The sequence below is a fragment of the Myodes glareolus genome, chromosome 20 (assembly GCF_982192425.1).
Source record: "Myodes glareolus chromosome 20, mMyoGla1.1, whole genome shotgun sequence".
In the NCBI taxonomy this organism is placed as follows: domain Eukaryota; kingdom Metazoa; phylum Chordata; class Mammalia; order Rodentia; family Cricetidae; genus Myodes; species Myodes glareolus.
This window is the reverse complement of record NC_142045.1, coordinates 10742292-10765289: the sequence shown is the minus strand read 5'-3', so window position 1 is coordinate 10765289 and position 22998 is coordinate 10742292. Positions and strand designations below refer to the sequence as shown.

Here is a 22998-nt window from a genome sequence, read left to right as displayed (position 1 = left end):
GGTTATTGCTGTTTTGGGGGCTGTTACGAATCTGGCAGCTCCTATCAATATAAATTTTTAAAATGCATTCCGAAGCAGAAGCGAAATACTTTTTTATGTTTTCATGTTGCAATTTTCAACCTAGCCCAGAAAGCTGAGACGTGATTGTGGTCCTCAAGCCCTCTGAATACGAACATGACACCCCTTGTTTCCCAGCTTCTTTCTAAGACAGGGAAAGGAACTGGAACACAGAGAGCCTTCATTCAGGAATAATACAACATTCAAGCGTACACGGGAGGGTGTGGGATTTCATGCTTTCTCTCTCTCTCTCTCTCTCTCTCTCTCTCTCTCTCTCTCTCTCTCTCTCTCCTTTAAACGTGAAACTGATATTTAGCTACCAAAAAAATTCTCAACTCTCTGAGAGCGTTCAGATCTGCTACAGGCCTCTAACGCCAGCTCTTCCCCACCCCACTGACACCTTGGCCACCTCTGCAGAGCCCTCAAGTGCCCACTTAAATGGTGACTGACAGTCCACAGTGCTGCTTCCTCACAGAGTCAGACGCGGAGCAGTCAGGGAGCCTGGCCAGCCCCCAACCCTTTGTCAGCCCTGTTCATTCACACAGAGGGGGTGGAGCTCGTGGTGACTGTTTCCTCTCAGGCCAGGGAGCAGCAGTGATCATTGCCACTGATTTTCTTTTTTAAAATTTTAAATGTAACCTTTTATTATTATTATTATTATTATTATTTGGGAATTTCACACCACGCGCCCAAATCGCACTCACTTCCCAGTCCCTCAGTGTCCGCCCTTCAGTCTTGTAGCGTCCCCCACCCACCCCATGCCAAGGAAAACTTGAAATCATAAACATTTAAAAATACAAATAAGAATATTAAACAAACAAAAACCACTTTGCTCCTCCATCTTCCCCACCCCTCCATCACCTCTTCATTCATCTCAGTGGCCCTGGGAGCTAGCTCTGTGTATCACATCCTATTCCCTCTGGTCCAAACAGCTTTACTTGCCAAATGTTCGTTGCATGATGTGTCAGGTTCAAGGCGGCTGGCTTCTGGTGTACCGATAACCCTAGACCCTCACTGAATCGCCTCAGTTATCCTTCTGTTGCCCCAGTCACGGAGATCCTGCAGCTATGATTCCTCAGGACCAGTCCCTTCACGTGCTGCAGCAGGACGTAGAGAGGATAGATGTTGGAGAGTCCCAACACCAAGTCCTGGATGTGTGTCTGGATGGTAGCTGAGCTGCTCAGTCGGGTGTTGGGACCACTGCCTCTGAGGGGTGAGCAGCTCTCTCACTCCCATGGTGGGGAGCAGGACTAGCTCCCCACCATGTATATCAAGCCCTAGTATATCAAGACATTGTTCAACACTTGGTTTGCATGAGCCCTGATGGCAACATGGACCATAGACATCAACAGATCCCAGCTGTATCAGGACCACGGACCGAGACATGGCCACCACCAGCAGCTTGAGCCTAGTTGTCTCCATGGCCCTGGGTGGCACCTCAGGCCTCACAGATCCAAATGGCCTCAGCAGCAATGTTGTCCCTGGACTCCAAATTGGCCCTGGGTGTTGGCCCAGACCCTGGGCAGCTGCACAGCCCTCAATGGTAACAGGAGCAGAGCCATGGGCTTGAATACAGATGCTGGCTGTGGCAGGACTGTGGACCCAGACACAACCCCTGGCTGCAGCGGGGTCCCTGATGTCACTACAGCCCCAGGTGACAGCACAGACCACCCTGATTTGTAGGGCCCTAGCAGCAGTCTGACCCTCAGGCACCAACATGACCTCGGGTGTCAGCCCAGACCCCGGGCATCTGTACAGCCTTTAGTGGTAACAGGAGCCATGGACTTCATCTCATGCCCTGGCTGCAGTAGAGGCACAGATCCAGACATGGCCCTCCGCTGCAGCTCAGGCCCAGACACTACCATGGCCCTGGGTGGCAGCACTGGTCACTCAGATCAGCATGGCCCTGCAGCAGCACATCCCTCTGACCCCAACAGGGTCAAGTGGTGGCCCAGAACCCCAGCATCCTTGCGGCCTTTGGTGGTAACACAGACTGCAGCTGCAGAGGGGCCACAGACCCATGTCTAGGCCTGGACGTCACCATGACCCAGGGAGACAAGCAGGCCTCCTACATTAGCCTGTTCCTCACCACCTTCACCTCTTCAGATCTGCCTCTCCCCACAGGACTGAGCCATTCTACGCCCCCCTCTCCCACATTCCACCACATATTGGCTCACCATAATGGCACCTGTCAGGTGCCCATGGTTTGTCTTCCCTTCTCCATTTTCTAGCCTGAGTCCCCTTAGAGGAGGAATAGAGATGCTCAGACTTCAGACACAAGGGTCCCTGTCGACCAAAGAATAACCCTGAATTAGCATTTCTCCTTTTGCAGCTTGGAGAGCTAAGTCTTTATGCGACTGACAAACTAACCCACCGTTACCAAAACCCGTGGTAAGTACATGGGGATGGATTTTAGATGAGTAATGGGATTCTTTCCTCAGTTAGGGACGGCTTATTTTCCCAGTCTTGAAAATCACGTTATCATTGTACCTTTATTGTTTCATGGAGATTTGTGTGAGAGGAAAAAAAAACCACAAATTTTTATTTCTAATGAACAACATAAATTTTACTCTCTGCCAGCCTAGTTAGGGAAAGGGACAAAGCAAAGTAGCATAGTAAAGAATGTGCTAGATGACAGAGAGGGAAAGAGATGCCAGCCTGTACGTAAGCTTTCTGTGGGAAAATATAGATGTGTAGTTGAAAAGCCCTTAGTTCATGCCGTTGGCCTAGAAACCACAATAATATGTAGCCTTGGTTAATAAGTATAATTTTACATGAAGCATAAAGTCACACAATGGCTTGAAATCATGTTGCCTTAAAGTAGCCACTAACAAAAATTCAACATGTGTAGCTCCAGGTGAGTTAAATTACGGGGAAAGAGTAAATACTGGGCTCTTGTCTAAACGGAGCACAATCCAGATGCCCGAAGGAGAAGGCCAGACTAGAGATAGAATAGTGTCGTCTCTATGGGTTTATGGGGGGAGGGGTTTTCTCCAGCTTTCATTCTTGAAGGATATAGTTATTAGCATGTACAAAAACATTAGGTTTTGTCTCTTCTATTAACATAAAATATATCACATAGAAAGAGATGGTGTGGGAGAATTATCTGTATTCTGTTAATTATATTTTAATAAAACGCTGATTGGCCAGGCAGGCAGTATAGGCAGGAAAGCCAGACAGGAAGTAGGGGTGGAGCAAAGAGACTGGGAGTATTCTAGCTAGCAGGAAGCTCCCTCGGCAGTTCTGCCCAGACCACTGGAGAGGAAAGATGTAAGCTGCCCCACTGGAAAAGGTACTGAGCCGTGTGGCTAACGTAGATAAGGATAATGGGGTAACATAAGTTATAAGAGCTAATAAGTAGCCTGACCTAATGGGCCAATCAGTTTATAATCTTATGGAGTCCTGTGTGTGATTTTCCTTGGGAGTTGCCGGCTGTGGGGTACTGGGTGGGACAGAACCCCGACAAGCCAGCCCTCATGTTACAAAGAGACTTCAAGCCCACTTATCAAAAGACTATTGAACAGCAGCTGAAAAGACAGTTTCATAGTTTGAATACTTATGGCTCTTGTAGAGGACCTGGGTTTAGCTCCCAGAACCAATATCATGGCTCACAATCATTTGTAGCACCAGTCCCAGAAGACTTGATGCCCTGTTCTGATCTCCACGGGCACCAAGCATAAATATGGGTCTCATCCATACATGCAGGCAAAGTACTCATGAACAGAAATAGAATCAAATCAATATTTTAATATGTCTATCAGGTGCTGTCCAGAAGATTTTCCTGGACAACATCTGTGACTGACTAGGCACAGTCGCTGCTCCTATGCCAAGCTACATAGGAAGATTCACACCACAGTGCAGGAAAAACACGTGTTATATGTGAGAAATTCCTTTGAACAGCATTGCTTGCATCAACTATTTCTCCACAAAGAAAACTAGCAGAGAGAGGCTATTGGACACCGAGGACACCTTTAACAACTCCTGGTGAAAAGGTGTGAATGTACTAATAGAAACACCTTCTTGGAAGGCATCTGAGAAACACTGAGGCTGTGAACAATTTTCCTAGAGAGGAAAGGCTGCCTTTATTTCTAGGGACGATTCCATGGGTAGCACCATGTAGTCATAAGGATGCAAACTGTTTATGAAAGAAAATCCTCGTCCTTAGGGGATTGTGAATGAAATTGGGAAACTGAGCATAAACTGAAGAAGGAAAAGACAAAACGCAGTCAGCCTGTGTGACTACTGTGTTAGTTTCCATTGCTATGACAAAGACCCGAGAGATAGTCAGTTTACTGAGAGAAAAGAGTCATCCTGGCTCAGAATTTTAAAGGTTCCAGCACATGATCAGTTAGAGTTGTTGACTGAGGCAACGCTGTATATCATGGCAGAAATCTCATGGTAGAGCAAAGTCATTTACCCCATGAAAGAGAGAAGAAAGAACCAAGATCCCAAAATCCAGTTTAGAGCATACACCCAATGTCCAGAAGACCTTTTAGGAAGTTCTAGGTATTATTTTTCCTTCCTTTCTCATTCTCTTTCTTCTTATCCCTTTCTTCCTCTTCTTCCTCCTCTTTCTCCTCCAGTTTTGGGATCCTAAGGACCAAGAAGTCCAGGGTCTTAACCATGACCTCCCTTTATACCATATATATATATATATATATATATATATATATATATATATATGAATAAATATGAATATATATATTCCTAGCCCCTCAAAGGCTCAGCCACCTCACAGACTGGGGACAAAATCTTTAACTTATGAGCCTTAGGGAAATACTAATTTAAACAATTAATAAATAGAACCATAACCAGAAAAGAAGTTGAAATTTCTTAAGTGGTGGGAGTTTCTAGATTCTTCTATGACCTCTAGAGGAGGTCCTGATTCTAACAAGTCGGTCACAAGTACCTTGGAAGCACACATGCTTAGAAAGGTTTCTACCTCACTCTTGAGCTGTCAGGATACTTTGGTTAGGGTACTAAACTCAGATGGGTGCAGAGGTGTTCAATCCCTGCGTTTTCGGCTGGATTGAGGGTTTCTCCTTTCTGAGTAAGGTAGGGTTCAGCCTCCCAGCCAGTTTCTGTGCCTCGTTTCTTAGGGCAGCAGTAGTACCCAAATTCAGTGCTTCCCCAGTTGAGAGTAATCGCAAGAGCGAGAGAGCCAGGCTTAGTGCATACTTTCCTTGTAACTTGTATTCTAGAGGATGTTGGGGGGGAACCCCCACAAGTCTACAAGGATGACCCCAGCTAAGACTCCTAGCAGCAGGGCATGCACAGCCTGAACTGACCATCTCCTGTGATCAGATTGGTGACATCCCCAGTGGTCATTAGAGAGCTTTCATCCAGTGACTGCTGGAGGCAGAGTCAGAGACCTACAGCCAAACACTGAGCCAAGCTCAGGGAGTCCTGCTGAGGAGAGGGAAGAGGGATTGTAGGAGCCAGGAGGGTCAGGGACATCACATGAACCCACAGTAATGGTTAGCCTGCCACATGGGAACTCAGAGAGTCTGAGCCACCAACCAGGGAGCCTGCATGGATTGACATAGGCCCTCTGCATATATGTGACAATTGTGTAACTTGGTCCATTTGTGAGACTCCTGGCAATGGAAGCAGGGCTGTCCCTGGTGCTTTGACTGGCTCTTGGGAACCTATTCCTCATGCTGGATTGTCTTGAATACAGGGGGAGGTGCTTGGTTTTATAGCAGTTTGATATGCCATACTTTGCTGATGCCCATGGGAGGTCTGCCCCTTTCTGAGTGAATATTGTGGGGGGGGGTGCAGAAAGGAGGTGGGAGGAAGGGATGGGAGGAAAGGAGGGAGGGGAGACTGCATTCAGGGTGTACAATAAATACATTTTTAAAAGTTGAAAGAATCTAGGCTAAGGATCAAAGAGCTGAAGGGTCTCTGCGGAAGTAAACAGAGACTGCTTTACAGAACGTCCCTGCTGGCTAACCCAGGAATGTTTCTTTTTTGTTGTTGGTTGTTTTGTTTTTGTTTTGCAAGACAGGGTTTCTCTGTGAAACAGTCCTGGAACTCACTCCGTAGAACAGATTAACCTTGAACTCACAGAGATCCACCTGCCTCTGCCTCTGCCTCCGGAGTGCTGGGATTGAAGGCATACTTACCCTGTTACAACTTAAATCCCCTCATTAATAAGGTCACGGACAATTATGGATTTAGTCTGCTATCAAGGTGATGTTGAAAGGGTGAGTATGCCCTCATCCTGGCACCGGAAGCTCCTTGAACCAGGCAGGAAAAGCACATCCAACTAGAATCTACACCTGGATCCCAGGAAGTCCCAGGCGAGTGGGAAAGAAAGGGGATAGACTTGCTGGAAACGTGTGGACCTGTTTGGAGCACTGGAATTTTAATCTGCGAACAGCATGCGCTCACTGGGAGGGGTTAAGTCAGTCACTCTTAGAAAGGTGGGATGCTGTGGAAATGGGTGGGAGGTGACGGAACAGTCGTGACAGGATCAGCTAGGAGACATTTCACTTATACAGACCCATCTTGGGTCTCCAGACAAGGCGAAATTAAGTGTGGTTAGAGAGGGCTGGGAGCCAAGTGAGCTTTTCAAGAAGGTAGACTGTCGATAATGAAGAGAAGAGCCAGTGAAGAAGCTGAATCACCAAACTAATATTTCAGTCTAAGTTGGCTGAGCCCACTGATTCAGGCTGGTATCTGGGCTTGGGTGTTAAAAAAAAAAACAACCGACTTCCTTACTGCCTATGTTGAGTAGCCAGAACTAAGAACCCCAAGATTAGACAGTGGGGAGAAGGTCTAAGTCTTGGGAACAGGGTTTCTCACACAAGGGCCAACTGCATGGAAGACGCTGACGCAAGCCAGGGAGCCTTCCAGCAGGTCCATGAGACCATGGAGGGGGACAGCAGTGAGGGAGGAATCTACGAGTAAACAGGGTGAGCAAGGAGAACACAGCCGAGGCACCCTTGCAGCTATCAGCGGCCTCAGACACGGCAGCGTGGGTAGTAGCATGATTTGGATCAGTGTCATGGCATTGCATGCTTGCCCATTGGCATCATGGAGACAAGAGTCTGTTCTGCTTCCGAGATGAGCATTTCTGTTTTTCGTTACTTCTCTACACTTAACCAGTTCTTGGTATCTACCACCTACTGGCTGTGACGTTTAGACACACAATTTAAGGCCTCACTTTCCAAATCTTTAAAGTGATGGTAGCAGAATCTCCTACGCAGGGTTATGGTATAGATTGCATTGTCACAAGTATAGCATGTAGGCTAGAGTTTTTTATACATCAAGGACTCGATGGGTAATATGACATAAATTTGTCACCCCAAACAATCTTGAGGGTGTAAGAGGAAGCCAATGAATAGATCTCTAGGACAACAGATAAACCGAAACTATGATTAACAAACCAGGCACTCGATTTATTATTATTATTAATAATGATATTTCTCAATTAATGAAGTGCTTTAAAATAATAAATAAAATGTATCTGTTAAAGTCCTCACTGTGGGATATCGGCTCCCGAAGCTTTCCCAAACAATACAGTCTATTGCCCTTGCTCTTCGGTGTCCACCATTGCTAAGTAGCTAGACTCTAAGATTCTATTGCTAAAGACACAATACATTTGTTGCAAGACAAAGAAATCAAGCTGAAACTGACCTCAAACCTTCCTGCCTGCTGGCTAATTTTTGTAGTATTACAAAGTATTCCACAGGCCATAGGGGAGAAAAGTCCTAAGTGTACCCAGGAGGATATGCTGACCTGGTAGATGACATGTGCACACACTGGTGCAACAGTGACATGAAGTTTATGGGGTAACCACCCACTTTCTTATTGAATTTGAGGTCTATTCCTTAGGAAGGAATTCACACCTGGTACTGTAAACCTGGCTAAAAGACCAAGGCTCAGGAGGTCATAGGCCTTGGGGTGGGGCAAACCTACACCTGCTGCTAAATGGACATGCTACCAAACTGCCTTCTAAATATCATTGCCCACAGATTAGTACACTCTCAACCTTAGCCAGAGAACTCCTTTCAGTAGTGGGCAGCAATTAATGTGGCAACTCACAGCTGGTCAAATAAGTGGCTGTTGGCAGCTCTTAGCCCTACAGAGGACATCCCTGTCAACTTTCCCCCAGGGGTCAGGTAGTTTCAATGAAGGAACAGGAAGAATGTTAGAGCGGGAAGATGGGGAGGGGTGCTATGAAATGCTCTCTTCGGGACATGGCCTGGCTGTTGAAGCCATGAACTTACTAAAACTATGGTTACCCACAGAACAGCAAACCAACAAGATAATGTGACATTTTAGCAGGTGGCAGGAGTTGGATTTGGTGAGTTACAAATCAAAACAAAACAGTAGGGTGTGAAAATGGATGGGAAGGAGATGTTTGGGGGTCTTGAGGAAGTGTAAGAGGGATCAGACTACACTGTGTGCATGTATGAAATTGTCACGTGACATGGGAAGGCTATTTTAAAATCCTCAGGATTAGATGAAAGCAATCAGTACAAAGATTAGATGTAGTATAAAAAAAATCACAATATGTGGCTAGCAGAGTTGATTCCCCGAAAGGTATAACAAAAAACTTCAAGGTATGAAAGAGAAATGAGGAAAACATATAGACATTAAAGTTTCTAATACTTGATGAATCAAAGGTCCAGAAAGAGACCAGGGGCAACAGAAATGAGAAAAACAGTAATTCAAGAAAATGTCCCACAAGGGAACGAAATGATTTCCAGATTGAAAGCATTCATCAAATGTTACTAAAAATGAACGCATGGCGCTGAGGTGTCACTGAGGGTGAAGAGAGTTCAGGAAAAACAGAGGAGAGCAGGTATGTCCAGACCAGGAGCCATTAGCAGCACCTTAGCCGCCCCATCTGCTGCAGTGTGGCCCCCAGAAGTAGAAAAGACCTGCCATGTAGAATTCCACGTTCAGCCAGCGATTACGCGAGGAGAGAAAAAATGGGTATTTTCAAAATCGTAAAACTAGAGGCTGTACTATCAAGCATTTCTCTCAGAAAGTGAGGGGACAGTATTATATAGGCAACAATAAAACAAGGACAAAGAAAGGACATGAGCTGGGAGACAAGGAACCAACAAACACGGCAGCCAAAGTGTTTACTCAGATGGTGCTAAGTGAAAAGAGCCTGGACCGCAGCCAGCCCAGGACCTGGAGAAGCATCCGTGCAGACAGAGCAGGCAAAGTGGGGTCCTGCAGACAAGGGGCTTATAGCCACTTTGGAGGGGAAGAATGCTGGGGAGAGAAGTAGAGAAAGTAGGGGGGGTGTTTTAAGTGTGATTTAGAGGCATTCTGTTAAATTATTATTTAATTATGTAAATTTGTTTGTAAAAAAATGATTAAAAGGACCATTTTAACTGCATGTACAAATATTGTACTTGACAAAAATAATAACCAGTATAGGGAAAAGAGCAATAGAACTGTATTCATTGGAACTCCTAAATTGAAGAAAATTTCCAGCTCAAACCAGGACTTTTGGTGCCAAGGAAACATTCTCAGGCCTGAAGAAGGAAGGCTTTCTGTTTCTTCAGACAGGTGTAGGGTATTCTTTATTTAGCATTAGCTGGGTGCCATTAGAACATCGCCTATTATTCTTAAGAAGCCCTGCCAAAACCAGTTGTGAAGCTAGCAGACTTAATGACGGCCACTATTTAAAAATGTATTGGGAGATAAATGTGCGCTTGTTTCGTGGAGTTATTTTCCTCAAAACATCCATGAATTTTGACAGCTTTCTATTTTTAATATGTTTAAGACTGTCAGTGTCTGGAGCATTAAGGGGATTTTCAGAAACAAAGTAGCAGAATTCTGCCATTTCTTATACGGCAACTCATTTCCTTTTTCCTTCAAAAATGTTTCTACTTCTGAGACTTACATACATGTACACAATGAAATATGATCCTACTGACTCTGAGTTCTCACCCTCCAGCTCTTCCTCGCCAACCTATCCCTTCTCAACGGGGCTGCCCATATGCGCATGGGTGTGGGGCCATCCAGTGCAGCATGGGGGACCTACTAGTGGGAGCACCCTCAAAAGAGAATGATTTTTCCTCCCCCAGTAGCTCCTCAGCGAGAGGTGGGGCCTGGCGCTCGTTCACCCATCAGGGCTGGGATTTTGACTGGCTTTCCCTTGTGGAAGTAACCACAGCTGCTATGAGCTCCTGATTGCTAGTCACGGAAGACAGCACCCAACACTTTCCCATCCTGCGGCTGGTCCATTCTTCCCAGTTCCTTTGCGATGTACCCAGAGCCTGGGTGGTGGTGGAGGGGTTAATGTAGGATATAGATGTCCCTTTCAGGAAGGAGCTCTGGGTCTCTTTCTCGCAGCACTGTGACCAGCTATGCATCTCCTCCTTGACTGCTGTCTCCTGCTGAAACAGGCTTCACTGAATGGTGGGCAGCGATGCAGGTGTCTAGAAGGCCCTTTGACAGCATGCTAATTTCCTAAAATAAGTTCAGCAGCTGTTTTGAGGACATCATTATCCATTCTTATGCTGGCTCTTTGGGTCTCTCTCACCTAAAACCTTGCTCCCTGTTCTTCTGCGCCCCCTTCTCCCATTCTTGCTTCTGTCCAGGGATGTGTTGGGGAAAGATTTTTCTGGAAGCTCATCTGGTAGCAGGCCCATCCCAGTCTCCTGTAGATGGAATTTCTTGTTGGTGTGGATTATACATTCAAAAATTGGCCAAGGGGTCAAGAAGATGGATCAGTGAGAAACGGTGCTTGCAACCAACCCTCAGGCATTGGCTTCAATTTCTGGAACCCACAGAGCGGAAAGAGAGAACTATCTCCCGGTGTTGCTGTTCTTTGATCTCCACACATGAGCTGGGTCATGTATTTTCACACACATACCTTACACACACATATATACACACATATACATGCACACTTAAATGCAATAACAATTTTAAAAAGAAAGTTTAGAATAAAAAAAAATAGCCAAGTGCTAAGTATGGCACCAGGCACTTGCTAGGCCCAGGAACTCAGGAGACAGCCCTAGCTTCCACCATCCCATATTTCACAGGGCAGGATAAGTCGGATACATAACTGATGATTTAATTACAATCCCAGGGCAGGCCGTGAGAAACCAATGCAAGATGGATGTGCGTGTTTGCTGAATGAATGAATGCCCTCCTCATCACTAGGACAAAAGGACAAGATGCACTGGCTTTGAAGGGCTACCCATGAGAAATAAAGGCAGCCAACTAAGGAAGAAGGCGATGTCACTCTAAAAACTTACGAGTCTATTAGTGCTCGCCTAAATGAGGAAAATCCAGTTCATTTCAGAACATGGACTTTCTCTGCCAATTCCTGGTTGCGCAGACGGTGGGTGTTAAACCTGTCTGTTGTAGATGCTAAGAAAGAGGGACTGTCTGTTCCCTGGCCTGCCCTCTCCCTGCTGCCACATCCCAGACTTCAGAACTCCTGCACTCAGGCATTGCACGACCGCCCAGGGAGCAGGTGCAGGACCTTACAAAATGGTCCATGGCCATCAAAGCAAGGAGCGCAATCTACAGATCAACAGCTGCCCTGAAGAGTTAGTCCCGGCCAAACAGATGAGGACAGAAAAGAGCTCAGAGAAAGCATAAGGAAAAAGGGAAAAAGGAAGGTTCAGTGTGGGTGGGTCCTAGTTTCTGTCGCTGCTATAAGCACTGACCAAAAGCAACTTGGGGAAGGAAAAGGAGTCATTTGGCTTACACTCCCCGGTGTCATTACCCCTCAAGAACCTGAAGCAGAAACCATGGGGAATGTTCCTTGCTGGCTCACTCACTCACTCACTCACTTGTGTCCTGGACTCTCTAAGAAAGCTCCTGAAGCATTAACAATTAAGAGTCTTCCACAGACATTCCCACAGGCCAGTCTCGTCTGAGCAACCCCTCAGTTGAGACCCCTTTTTCAGGTGACTCTGGAATGAGCTGACAGTTAAAGCTGGCAAGGACCAGGGTATCCAGGTTTTCATTTCCTGATTGTCTACTCAATTTTGTTTGGCTGGTTTTGGTTTTTCGAGACAGGGTTTCTCTGTGTTCTTTGGAGCCTGTTCTGGAACTTGCTATGTAGACAAGGCTGACCTTAAACTCACGGAGATCCGCTCACCTCTGCCTCCCGAGGGCTGAGATTAAAGATGCGTGCCACCACTGCTTGGGTCCATTCAATCTTTTAAAGCCAGGGACACGGCACGACCATGGTTGTTTTGGATATTCTTTTTTTTATATTTATTTATTATGTATACAATATTCTGTCTGTGTGTATGCCTGCAGGCCAGAAGAGGGCACCAGACCTCATTACAGATGGTTGTAAGCCACCATGTGGTTGCTGGGAATTGAACTCAGGACCTTTGGAAGAGCAGGCAATGCTCTTAACCGCTGAGCCATCTCTCCAGCCCGGATATTCTTATCTTAGATATCTAAATGTCAGGTTGCTTACAACTGCAGGTGACTCTAGTTCCAGGGACCCCAACACCTAGCCTCCATGGCTACTGCACAGATAGTGGTGAAGTTTGAACTATCTGAGGGGGCCCCTCCCTGGCAGTAGGACCAGGATCTATCCCTCATGCATGAGTCATTGGAACCCATTCCCTATGGCGGGATGCCATACTCAGCGAGGGAGGGGGCGCCTTGGTCTTGCCCCAATTTAATGTGCTTTTAATAATTCTTAAGAGTGCAATACAACAGCAAAAGTCTCAAGACTCTGTCCTGTCAGGGACTGATGCGAGAGAACTGGCAGTCTGGAGGGAGGAAGGGTCTTGAGAATTCAAGGCAAGTCTGAGACAGCTACTGAAGAGTGTGTGACCAGCCAGAGGCCCACTGTTCTGTCTTCCCCCAAAGGACTGCTGGAGGGCAGAGGCCAGAGACCGGAGGCTGGAGGGAGGCTGGAGAGAGGCTGGAGAGAGACTGAATTCCAGAGGGAGGCTGGAGGGCAGAGGCCAGAGGCCCTGTGTTCACATGAACAAGGTTTTCCACTTGCTCTAAGAAAAGATAAGCTACCTTGATGGAGAACCCATGAAAACCTGAACAGGGAGCCACGGGGTATAATCTTTTAGTCAACATACTATGACAGTCACTCCTCGTAGCACATAGTCCACAAAGCTCCAGCTGGCCTGAACAGTGAACAGCTTTCAAAGCGAGATTAATAAAACATATACACAAATGTTTACAGAGTCTGAGGCAGCCAAAGTGAGGCTGTAGAATTATGGCGGAGTTTGGATGCCACCCAGCACCTTGTCTGTGGATGCCGGCTCTTGGGCACGCAAGATTCTCAGCAGCATCTCGTGCTCATCCGCTATCGTCCTGATTCAGCTTCGCCCCACATCACTTGTGCTTTGTTTAACTTCATCCTGAGTAGGAACACACAGAGAACCCAGGGAAGGTTCCTGTGCCCTGAAGAGCTTACCTAGCAGGGGACCGGCTAGGGGCAGGGGACACCGATGAAATAACTCTACAGTCGATGAACAGCATGCAGCAGCAGGGATATTTGAAGCAACCGGTATTTGTGGGCAGATCGTGTACTTGGTGCTAGTTCAGATAGTAACAACCTAACCATTCAGTATCAGTTGCAACAGGATTTTGAAGACAGTGGGAACTCACATCCGAAAGTTTAACCTTGAGCAGGAACCAGGGAGTCTAGACACATCTCCCAGTATTGAAGGATAGGTAGGGTCAGCTTAGGAGCAGCTGGATTTAAAGTCCAAAGGGCTGCTATTTCTACAGGCAATATGCATGTTCAGACAAATTCCCTTTGAGCACAATTATCATGTATTTGACAATAAAACCAGGATGTCTCTGGTCTCAGAGGCAGCACGCGAAGCCGGCAGGGTTGATGTGGGATGCCGTGGCTTGTTTTCTGTCTCGCAGCCCAAAGGCTAACTCATTAAAATGCAAGGATGGATTACATGGTGGGTGGCAGAACAAATGTCTTCTTCACCCAGCAGAGCTGAGGCCTTGGAGACATTTCTCCCAGAAGCTAAGCTGCTCTTCGCAGCTGTGCGGTAAGACTCTGCCGAGGTGGCGCCTCCCCCTCAGTCCCACCTCAACACATATGGTCATGACAACCTCAAGAACAAAAACAGGAAGTCCGCATGGCTCGTGGCCATGGTTAGATCATTCCTTATACCAAAATAAGTCATTTCAAACATTAAAAAAAAATTCTTTTAAACCTAAGGTATTTCCAGTTCATGGTTTAACCCAAGGACAAGAATTGTTCCAAGGGATTGCTTTTTCAGTGCTGGGGATCAGCCCAAGGCCTCGCATGCTCTAAGTAAGCACTCTTTATCCCTCCAAGGGATTTTCAGCACTACAAGGGCATTGGGACATCTGGGACTGGACTTACAGATGGTTTTATCATCTCTATTGGGTTATACTATTAGAACAAAAAGAGCATCACAAAGCTCAGTGGAAATCATGGTATTTTTACTCTGATCCTGTTGTGGATGTATCATGGGTTAGGGCCAATGAACAACCATGTGAGATTCTCATTCGGGCATTCCTGTTTTGATCGAGTACCAGGATTCTTGGAGGAGGGGGGCATTACAGATGGGAAAAGAGATGAAAATCCCTGAATTTTATTAAAATATTGCTTATCATATATACGCAGGACTGTATGCATTCATGCATGCGCACACACTACTACTACGTGAATTGCATATGTTTATATCCCCCCCCACACACATTATCTTCACTGTAAAGACCTAGACATAGGAGACCAATCCTGTAGCTGTGAGCTCCCTTGGAATTCAGACGTTTTCAGTTTGTTTGTTTGTTTGGGGAACTGGGTACACTATGTAGCTCAGGCTAGCCTTGAACTCACTACCGTTTCCCTAGTTGGTCTCAGACTTGATAAACTCTCGCCTCAATCTCGCGAGTGCTGAGAGAACAAGCAGTCACCCTCCACCCGGCTTAGTACATAGATTCTTTAAATATCTTCGCACCAAAAAGAATCGGCGCATCCTGGAGAAGTGGCTAACTATGACTCTGGAGAAGGAAACAAAAAAAAAGATGATCCTGAAGCATCTCAACGGACCATGCAGCAAGACCTGACAGACAGCAAGAAAGCTGTCAAAACCCACTGGAGACCTGGTGAGGTAGCTCCGCAGGTAAGGGTGACAGCCGTGTAAGCGTCACTATCTGAGTGTGCGCTCCATGCCTGCCTAAAGGTAGAAGGAGAGACCAGGTTTCACAAAGTAGCCCCATGACCTCTGAAAATGTACACCCACATCTACACATCCCTCCTCTCAAAAACAAACAAACAAACAAACAAACAAAAAATCAAATAAGTAAAAACAGCAACAAAAACCTCTCAAATCCCAAGGGAATGGAGTAGACAGACATACTTGAAGAGATTTTTATGGGCCAGGGATAGATCAGTTGCCTAGCAACCAGGAGGCCTTGGGTTCCATCCCTAACACTATAACAAATAAATGAAACAGTAGAGAGGCTCCTTTGGAGCGCTCCAATGAGCCAATTTCGAAAACAGTAAATAAGGGGAAATAAGTATGAATTCCACTTTTGCAATAAAAACACACAACTATCTAACCACACAGAAATGCGAGGTGACTTTTAAAAAGGAAACCTAAAGCATCCAGCCAATGAATGACAAAGAAATAAATAAATGAAGACACCACCACCTTGCAAAACCTAAAAGGTTTCTGCATGTAAGCGCTGGTGATCAGAGGCTGCCAGGATCATGGCAAGCCCAGTGAGTGTGTAAGTGTGGGACTGCTTGTTCATTTCCCTGCCACCCAGCCCTGAATAATCACACAGTAGCTATAAAATCCCAACACTGCTTGGTCTATTAACTCAGACTTCTTATTAACTAATGTTTACATCTTAAATTAATCCATAATTCTTGTCTATGTTAGCCACATGGCTTGGTACCTTCTATCAGCGAGGCATTCTCATCTTGCTTCCTCTGCATCTGGCTGGCAACTGGAGACTGAGCCTTTCCTCTCCCCAGAATTCTCCTAGTCTGGTTGCCCTGCCTATGCATCCTGCCTGACTACTGGCCAATCAGCACTTTATTAAACCAATATGAGTGACAAGTCTTTACAGAGTGCAAGAGCATTATCCCACAACAATGAACCACAACCACCATCAGTGAAGCACAGTGACTCTAAGGGGACAATAATGACATGAATACCTTGGCAGTGGCCATCATCTCTCTAACTGGTTTTATGGCCCATGCTACAAGGAAACTATGCCTGGTATTGGAAATCTAGCAAACTACAGGGCACTAATGAAGGTATGATACTGAAGAAGAATCTACAGCTGCCACTTTACCAAACTCTTTACTACGGTAGCAGAATCCCTAACTAGATTGTAAATATTAATCTTTCTACCACCAGACAAGTGAAGTTTTTGCTCCTCATGAAAGCAACTGCTCTATGAAAGTGATCATAACAGAAAAATCACAACTAATCAAAATGCAGAGAAGAAATCACGCGGTACCCAGTCACAAGTTGTAAGCGGAGACTGCACATGTGTTTCCCAGTTGCCCAGACTCAAATAATTACACAGAAACCATATTAATTACAACAACAGTTTCGTTAATAGCTTAGGCGTATCCTTAGCTAGCTCTTACATGTTCAATTAACCCATTTCTATTCAGTTAGCACCAGGACTGCAAACATATGCCATCATGTCCAGCTTTTATGTGCATGTGTGTACAGCAAGCACTTAACCCGTGGAGCCATCTACCCATCCTCTAATGATGGGATTTTAGGGAGAAATTAGGGTCGGAGCGTTGCTCAGTGATAAAGCCCTTGCCTAGCATGCAAGGAGCTGCAGGCTCAGCTTCTAGCATCACACGACAAAAATAGCACACGCTACAACAGAAAAGGACATGGGGTGCCCTCTTTGTAAGAAGGGGCCACTGGGACATAGGTCCAGAAGAACCACAAGACACATGGAAAGACACATCTACCTTGCCGCTGCTTAGGTCACCAGCTTGTGGTGCTTTGTTATGGCAGCCCTGGCAGAGCCATAGAGCAGCCTTGCCACAGAACTCGGCATGACTCAGACCAGGCTCCAACTCTCCGACTCCCACCGACCATGTGTAGAAATAAGACGACGTGGGAAGATGTCAAACAGTAGCAGAAGATGTGGTGTGGACGTTTTATAGAACAGCCCAGCTTCTTTTCTTTTTTTTAAGATTTATTTATTTTTTATGTGCATTGGTGTTTTGCCTGTGTGTATGTCTATGTGAGGGTGTCGGATCCTCTGGAACTGGAGTTATAGACAGTTGTGAGATGCCATGTGGGTGCTGGGAATTGAACCCAGGTCCTCTGGGAGTGCAGCCATTGCTTTTGACCATGGAGCCACCTCTCCAGCTCACAACCTGATTTCTGTCACAAAAGAGGAATTAGGCATTAATGAAAAGCTCCCAAGATCATCAGTCAAAGAGGTGTGAAAGTCATTTGGACTTCCTGACAGTTTAAACGTTACAAGACAGCTAGGCTTTTGGATGGTGATTATTTGGCGAATATTGTTAAGGTGGGGGTTGTGTATAAAGTATACGATGTCATGTATTTTCTATCGGTGAGATAGCAAGTCCTGGAGGGGACTGGTAATGAAGAGAGGGAAAATAAGACAGCTTGTGAACCGATGCTTGCAGGGTTGAAGAATGAGAACTGGGCTGTGGTCATTTTGTCCATTGTGTGCACTTCTGTTTCATAAAGAAGTAAAACAAAGTGCACCGCCTTCCGCTGCAGTTAACACAGGCACAGGTTTCCTATCTGCAGAGAGGAACGTTCTCCAAACTGACACCAAGCAGCTACAGCAAACATGCCTTTCCTTTCTTCCCCTGTCACTCACAAAGGAACAAGGGATGGCCAGGAAGTACTAGCATAAATAGAGGAAGCCTGGGCTGCTGAAGCTGGCAGAAGCCCTGGACATCTTGTGTGCCAATGTTAGGCGTGTCACGGCATTCCTAATAGGGGACCCCAGACAACCTAGCATGGTGAATTTTATTAGGTATTTGGACACCTGTTCTGAGGCCACGTGCATGAAAATTCTTGATGCAATGGTCACTTCCTATAAGTCACTTTAAGATACTGAATGAAAAGCAATCAGCGCCTCTGTGTGCCTCTACGTCGCAAGCAAGTTCTTGGCAATGGTCGTTTGTGCAGCATGTTGATGCTCTGCGCCGGAGAACTAGCTGGAGGAGATTGCATAGCCCGTGTAGGGGAAGCCCAGCTGGAGTCCAGCAGGGCAACCAGCAATGTGCTGCTGACATCACTACTCACATTCTGGAGCTCGGGGAAGGAAGCCAACCTGGGAAATTAATGAAGACGTGTTCACGCAGGGCATAGAGACAATTCTTGTTTCAATGCTTTATTTCAGTCTAGTGGAAGAATGTTTAACAAGCCTTTAAAATAAAGTGGTCATGCTTCCTGGGAAATAAAAGCAATCAATCAAACTCAAGTGATCACAACCCTAGATCTGACGCTCACAGGCTCAGCACTGAACAATCTCTTCAAGGAAGCAGAGTCCAAGAGAGTGGGTGCTTTGTTCCAAGAGGGAAAACGAAATCTAGACATCCATTGCCTCTTTCTGTCTCTTAAGAGATGCAGTCTAGTCATTTGGATGTTTGCTATAGTCAGATGGGCAACTTGGGGAGCCCTCTTGTCCTTCCCCAAATGCATTCTTTGAGGGAACAATTTGATTTTGATCTTTTCAACAGGATACATTTTGTGCTACATGGGATTACGCAATTCTGTAATAATTATATGCCGCACCCCGCGCTCCACTCTGCGCTCTGTGCGCGAGAATCCAGTCCGCGAGCTTCAGGCAAGGGGCTGGAGGTTGAGGAAACACACGCAGAGACAGACCAACACACGGACCTCCAATCGCTGGCACAAAAGCCCTCCTTTAATAGCACCCTGGAGGCTTAAATACCCTGCAGTCAATGGCCAACAGGTGAAAATCCCATCCTCTGATCCTCTAGGCAAAGCACAGCTTTTAGTAACTTCAATTAGAAGGCTCTAGCAGGGAAGAGCAGCTGAAGGCCAGGACTCAATTAGTCCCAACATCAATACATATTTGTAGTAATAATATTTGTAATAATAATAAACATTTATAATAATATTTAAATAATCTCTGTTCTACTTGCCTCTTCAAGATAATTTCAAGATAATTTATGGAATGGCTATTCCAGAAATCTGTCTTTTGAACTATTAATGATATGATAACTGTAGACATTTTTTATGTGGGATGGAGGAAACTTCTAAGAAAGAACAAAAGAGTCGCATGTGAGAGAATGGCGCGGGAAATAACATGCTTGCTCAGCAAACAGGAGCACTACACTGAGTGCTGATCCACACACAAGCCGGATGTGGCAGTGCACATATGTAACATGCATAGGGGAGGGGAGGAGACAGAGGCCATCAAAGGGTCACACACGGCAGGATCCCCAGGGCTCGCTAGCAAGCTAGTGTCTGCGTTCAGAGACCCTGACTTAAAACAATTAAGGTGTAGAATAACTAAGGGAAACTGATATCCGGTCTCCACACAACCTGTGTACACACGTGAACATGTACATGCATAATAAGCTAAACACAGATCCTCCATGCTTCATCAGGAATGATTACACTTGAAAGGTTAACATTCACACAATACCTTAGTGCCCATTTCACTTGCTTCTAGGTACAGCAGAAAAAAAAAAACATGCTTATCCCTATTCCTGTGTGTATCTCTGTCTACACGACAGGGACAACTGGTAAGTCCCTGAGTACATACTGGATGTATGCTCATACTGTCAAATCTGGCCAAGGCATTGCTGACATTGAGGGAAACAATGATAAAACAAAACCTGAAGAACAGCTTGCCGAGAAAGCAGGTCAGCACACCCAAGGGCCACAGTGCAGATGCATGCCGCCCTTTGTAAGCTGCAAATGCATGAGGGAACAGCTTCTGGGGCCTTGGGGCTACCAACTCTCTCATCTTGTCTTCATTTTTAATTCAATATTACTTTTTGGCCTTATATTAACTCAAAGATAGACCCTCAGTTTTTCTGGCATCCTGAAGCCCAGTCATAAAAACAAGTATGGCACATGCCTTCCAGAGAACTCTGTAAGTCACTCAGAATTTTGCCTGTTAAGCACAACTTGACAAGGTGGGTAGCAGAGCTGGAAATATTGCTCATCAGTTAAAAGCATTTGCTGCACTTACAGAGGACCTGATCGAGTTCCCAGCACCCATATGGATACCCTCACAATCACCTTTAATCCCAGCTCCAAAAAAAATCTGACACCCTCTTCCAACTCCTTGTGTACATGCCATGCACATGGTACATACACATACATTTAGGTGAAACATACACACACATAGGAGGGGGAGGACGAGGGAGGAGGAGGAGCTTCTTGGTCCTTGGTCCTTGGAGAGATGGCTCAGTGGTTAAGAGCACTTGTTGTTCTTGCAGAGGACCAGTGTTCAGTTCGAATCATCAGTTAGAAAGCCCACAATTGTCCATAACTCTAGCTATATTACCCTCTTCTGGCTTCCAAGGGCAACACTAGTCACATGCACATACTCACAGACACACATAGATGCCTAAATTAAAATAAAATAAATTACCTTTAAAAAGAGGATAGCTTCTTTCTATAAGCCCTTTTCTCTTTCCACCAGGCAATATTTATTCTAGGCTAACCCCTTTGCTTTTAAAAGTTTCCCTACTAGTAACTGTCAAATACGTATATTCTTTTGGTCTGACTATATATGTGTGTGTGTGTATATATATGTATTTGTATATATGCATGTGCATATATGTAAGTATACACACACATATACCCTTCACGTGTTTAAATGATGCCTATGACAGGCCGCTGATGAAGGATCAGATAAGTGTCATCCCAGGAAAAAGATGAAGTGTTTAGGGAGTCGAGTACAGCATAATCATAAATGATTTCGGGGTTGTGAGTGAAGATGGAGAGTCAACTAAAAAAAAAAAAAAAGTGGAACTCAACGGTCTTACACTATGTCCAGCACTTATTTGGAACATCCTGGAATCCTGCTTCACCCTTCAAAGCCCCTGCTCCTGAGGGCTGAGTGGTGACGTCTGGCTGTGTTCAAGCCCAGCCTGGTCTCTGGTGCTGGGATGAAAAGCATCCACACTAAGGGTAGCGAGGATCCTCTTGAGCAGCCAGCACCTCTGAAATCTTACCCTATCTGTTGCTGGTCATCACGGCAACCCCCATCCTGCCCCTGTCCCTCTATGTAGCAGGCCAGGTTGAAAAGGGAAAACATGAAGGAACGTATCTTAACGCTCTCCCTGAGGGGATGGTAAGTGTGGGCTTCACCAGAGATGCTAAAAGATCTGAAGAAATAAAGGTTTCCTTCTAAGTGTTCCAAGCGGAGAACAGAGGGGAAGGCCTGTTTCTGTATGCGTTGCTCACAACCTCCCATCTGCCAGTGGGGCTTTTTATTACTTCCAGAAGCAGAAAGTGTAAGCATCGATGATTCCAGAGGAAGCAACCACTGAAGGAGGCAACAACCCAAGAAAACAGGTCCTTAGGGTCCTCAGCAAAAGCTAGGAGTTCACGCACACACATAAGGACATCACTTCACGGTGGTGTGGGGAATGCCAAGCCCCAAAGGGGAGTGTCTCTATTTGAAACTCAAGTGAGTAACTTACTGTGCTATGCTCGGGTGGGAGGCTGACTCACTGGGACTGCAAACAGTCACGTTGTAAATTTAACCTCAGAATCCAAAAGACAGCCCTTTAAGCATTTCGTAGAAGTATTTTTAGGTCGCCAGACAGAACTCACAAGAGGTGGGTTGGGGCACCAGACAGAAGGGAAAAGGTGACTTCAGGCACCATGGGTGCTGGGCACTCAGTGCTGCAGAATCACCGGCTGCTTCAGTTCTTGGACGAAAACATCCATTCAAGACAGATATTTGACTAACACACCAAGGGGTCATTGAAATGTTTGCTCATGAACCAGAGCAGCCACGGAGTCCACAGTGGCCCCGGCTCATCCCAGACGGCGAGCCGCCTAGAGTAAGCACAGCCCATCCTCCAGGCCCCCCTTCAACACCTAGAGTGCTTTCCTTGACAGAAGTGTCCCCATGAAAGCTAAGCTTGTCCCGCCAGCCAGTCTTCCCTCAGCACTGAGGCCTATTTTCTCTCCTCAGCCCCTTTCTTGATATTCAGGCTGCTAGGAAAAAGTTGGTCATCACCAAAACTGGCCATGATAGAGGAGAATCTAAACGTTGTGTAATCAAAATAATTTAAATAGCAAAAGAAACAGTCGATCTAAAATCAGTTCCAGTGTTTTTGTCAAACCCCTCACTGAGGACAGCATCGCAGGCTCTCACTGGAGGTAGGAAAAAAAATACTTTTTAAAAAATACTTTTATTGATGCAAGCAAAATAGACTGTAAATGAGTTCTGTAAACATCAGAAATGACTGACCATGGGGACACTGAAGAAAGAAACTTAAGAAGTGGACTGGGACTGGGGCTTAGTGGTAGAAAACCTGAATATCAGAGGTGGATGACTCTCTTGGCTCAGTCCTCATACACACACACACACGAATCATTTTAAAAAACATTAAAAAAAAACCATCACAGGAATTAAGAAAAATCAGCACATTGAAGAAAAATGACAGTGCCTGGGATCCTCGAGAAGTGTGAGGCTGAGCTGCCTGCCCCTTTTCTTCACACCTCCCGGCAGGCTCGAAGACCACCTGCCTTAAAAGACAAGAACCACGAGAAACAGCTGTCTACCAACCACTGGAGGTGGGACACAGGTTTGAAGACCTTGGGACAGTCCCGCACAGAGAAATGGCACAGTTAACCTGTTTGGAAATCCCAGGAAAAGCTCCTTTCTCAGAATTTTTAATTTTGGGGGCCGATTTTGCCTTTACTTTTCGCAAAAGTAAACCAGCAACAGCTACCCAATATCACGGCTGTGGGTGGGGCAACAAGTTGGGGCAAGCAGCGGCTGACCAAAAATCTT

The 22998-nt window shown here is 45.8% G+C and overlaps 1 protein-coding gene across 1 annotated transcript in view; it reads left to right on the top strand.

Annotated features, from left to right (window-relative positions):
• Spmip2 (sperm microtubule inner protein 2) overlaps positions 1–22998 on the top strand; it is a 104123-nt gene that overhangs the window by 66367 nt on the left and 14758 nt on the right. The window contains exon 3 of the mRNA XM_087899451.1: positions 2390–2448. Within this exon, the coding sequence (XP_087755577.1) occupies positions 2390–2448 (59 nt within the window). The remainder of the gene's footprint in view (positions 1–2389; positions 2449–22998) is intronic.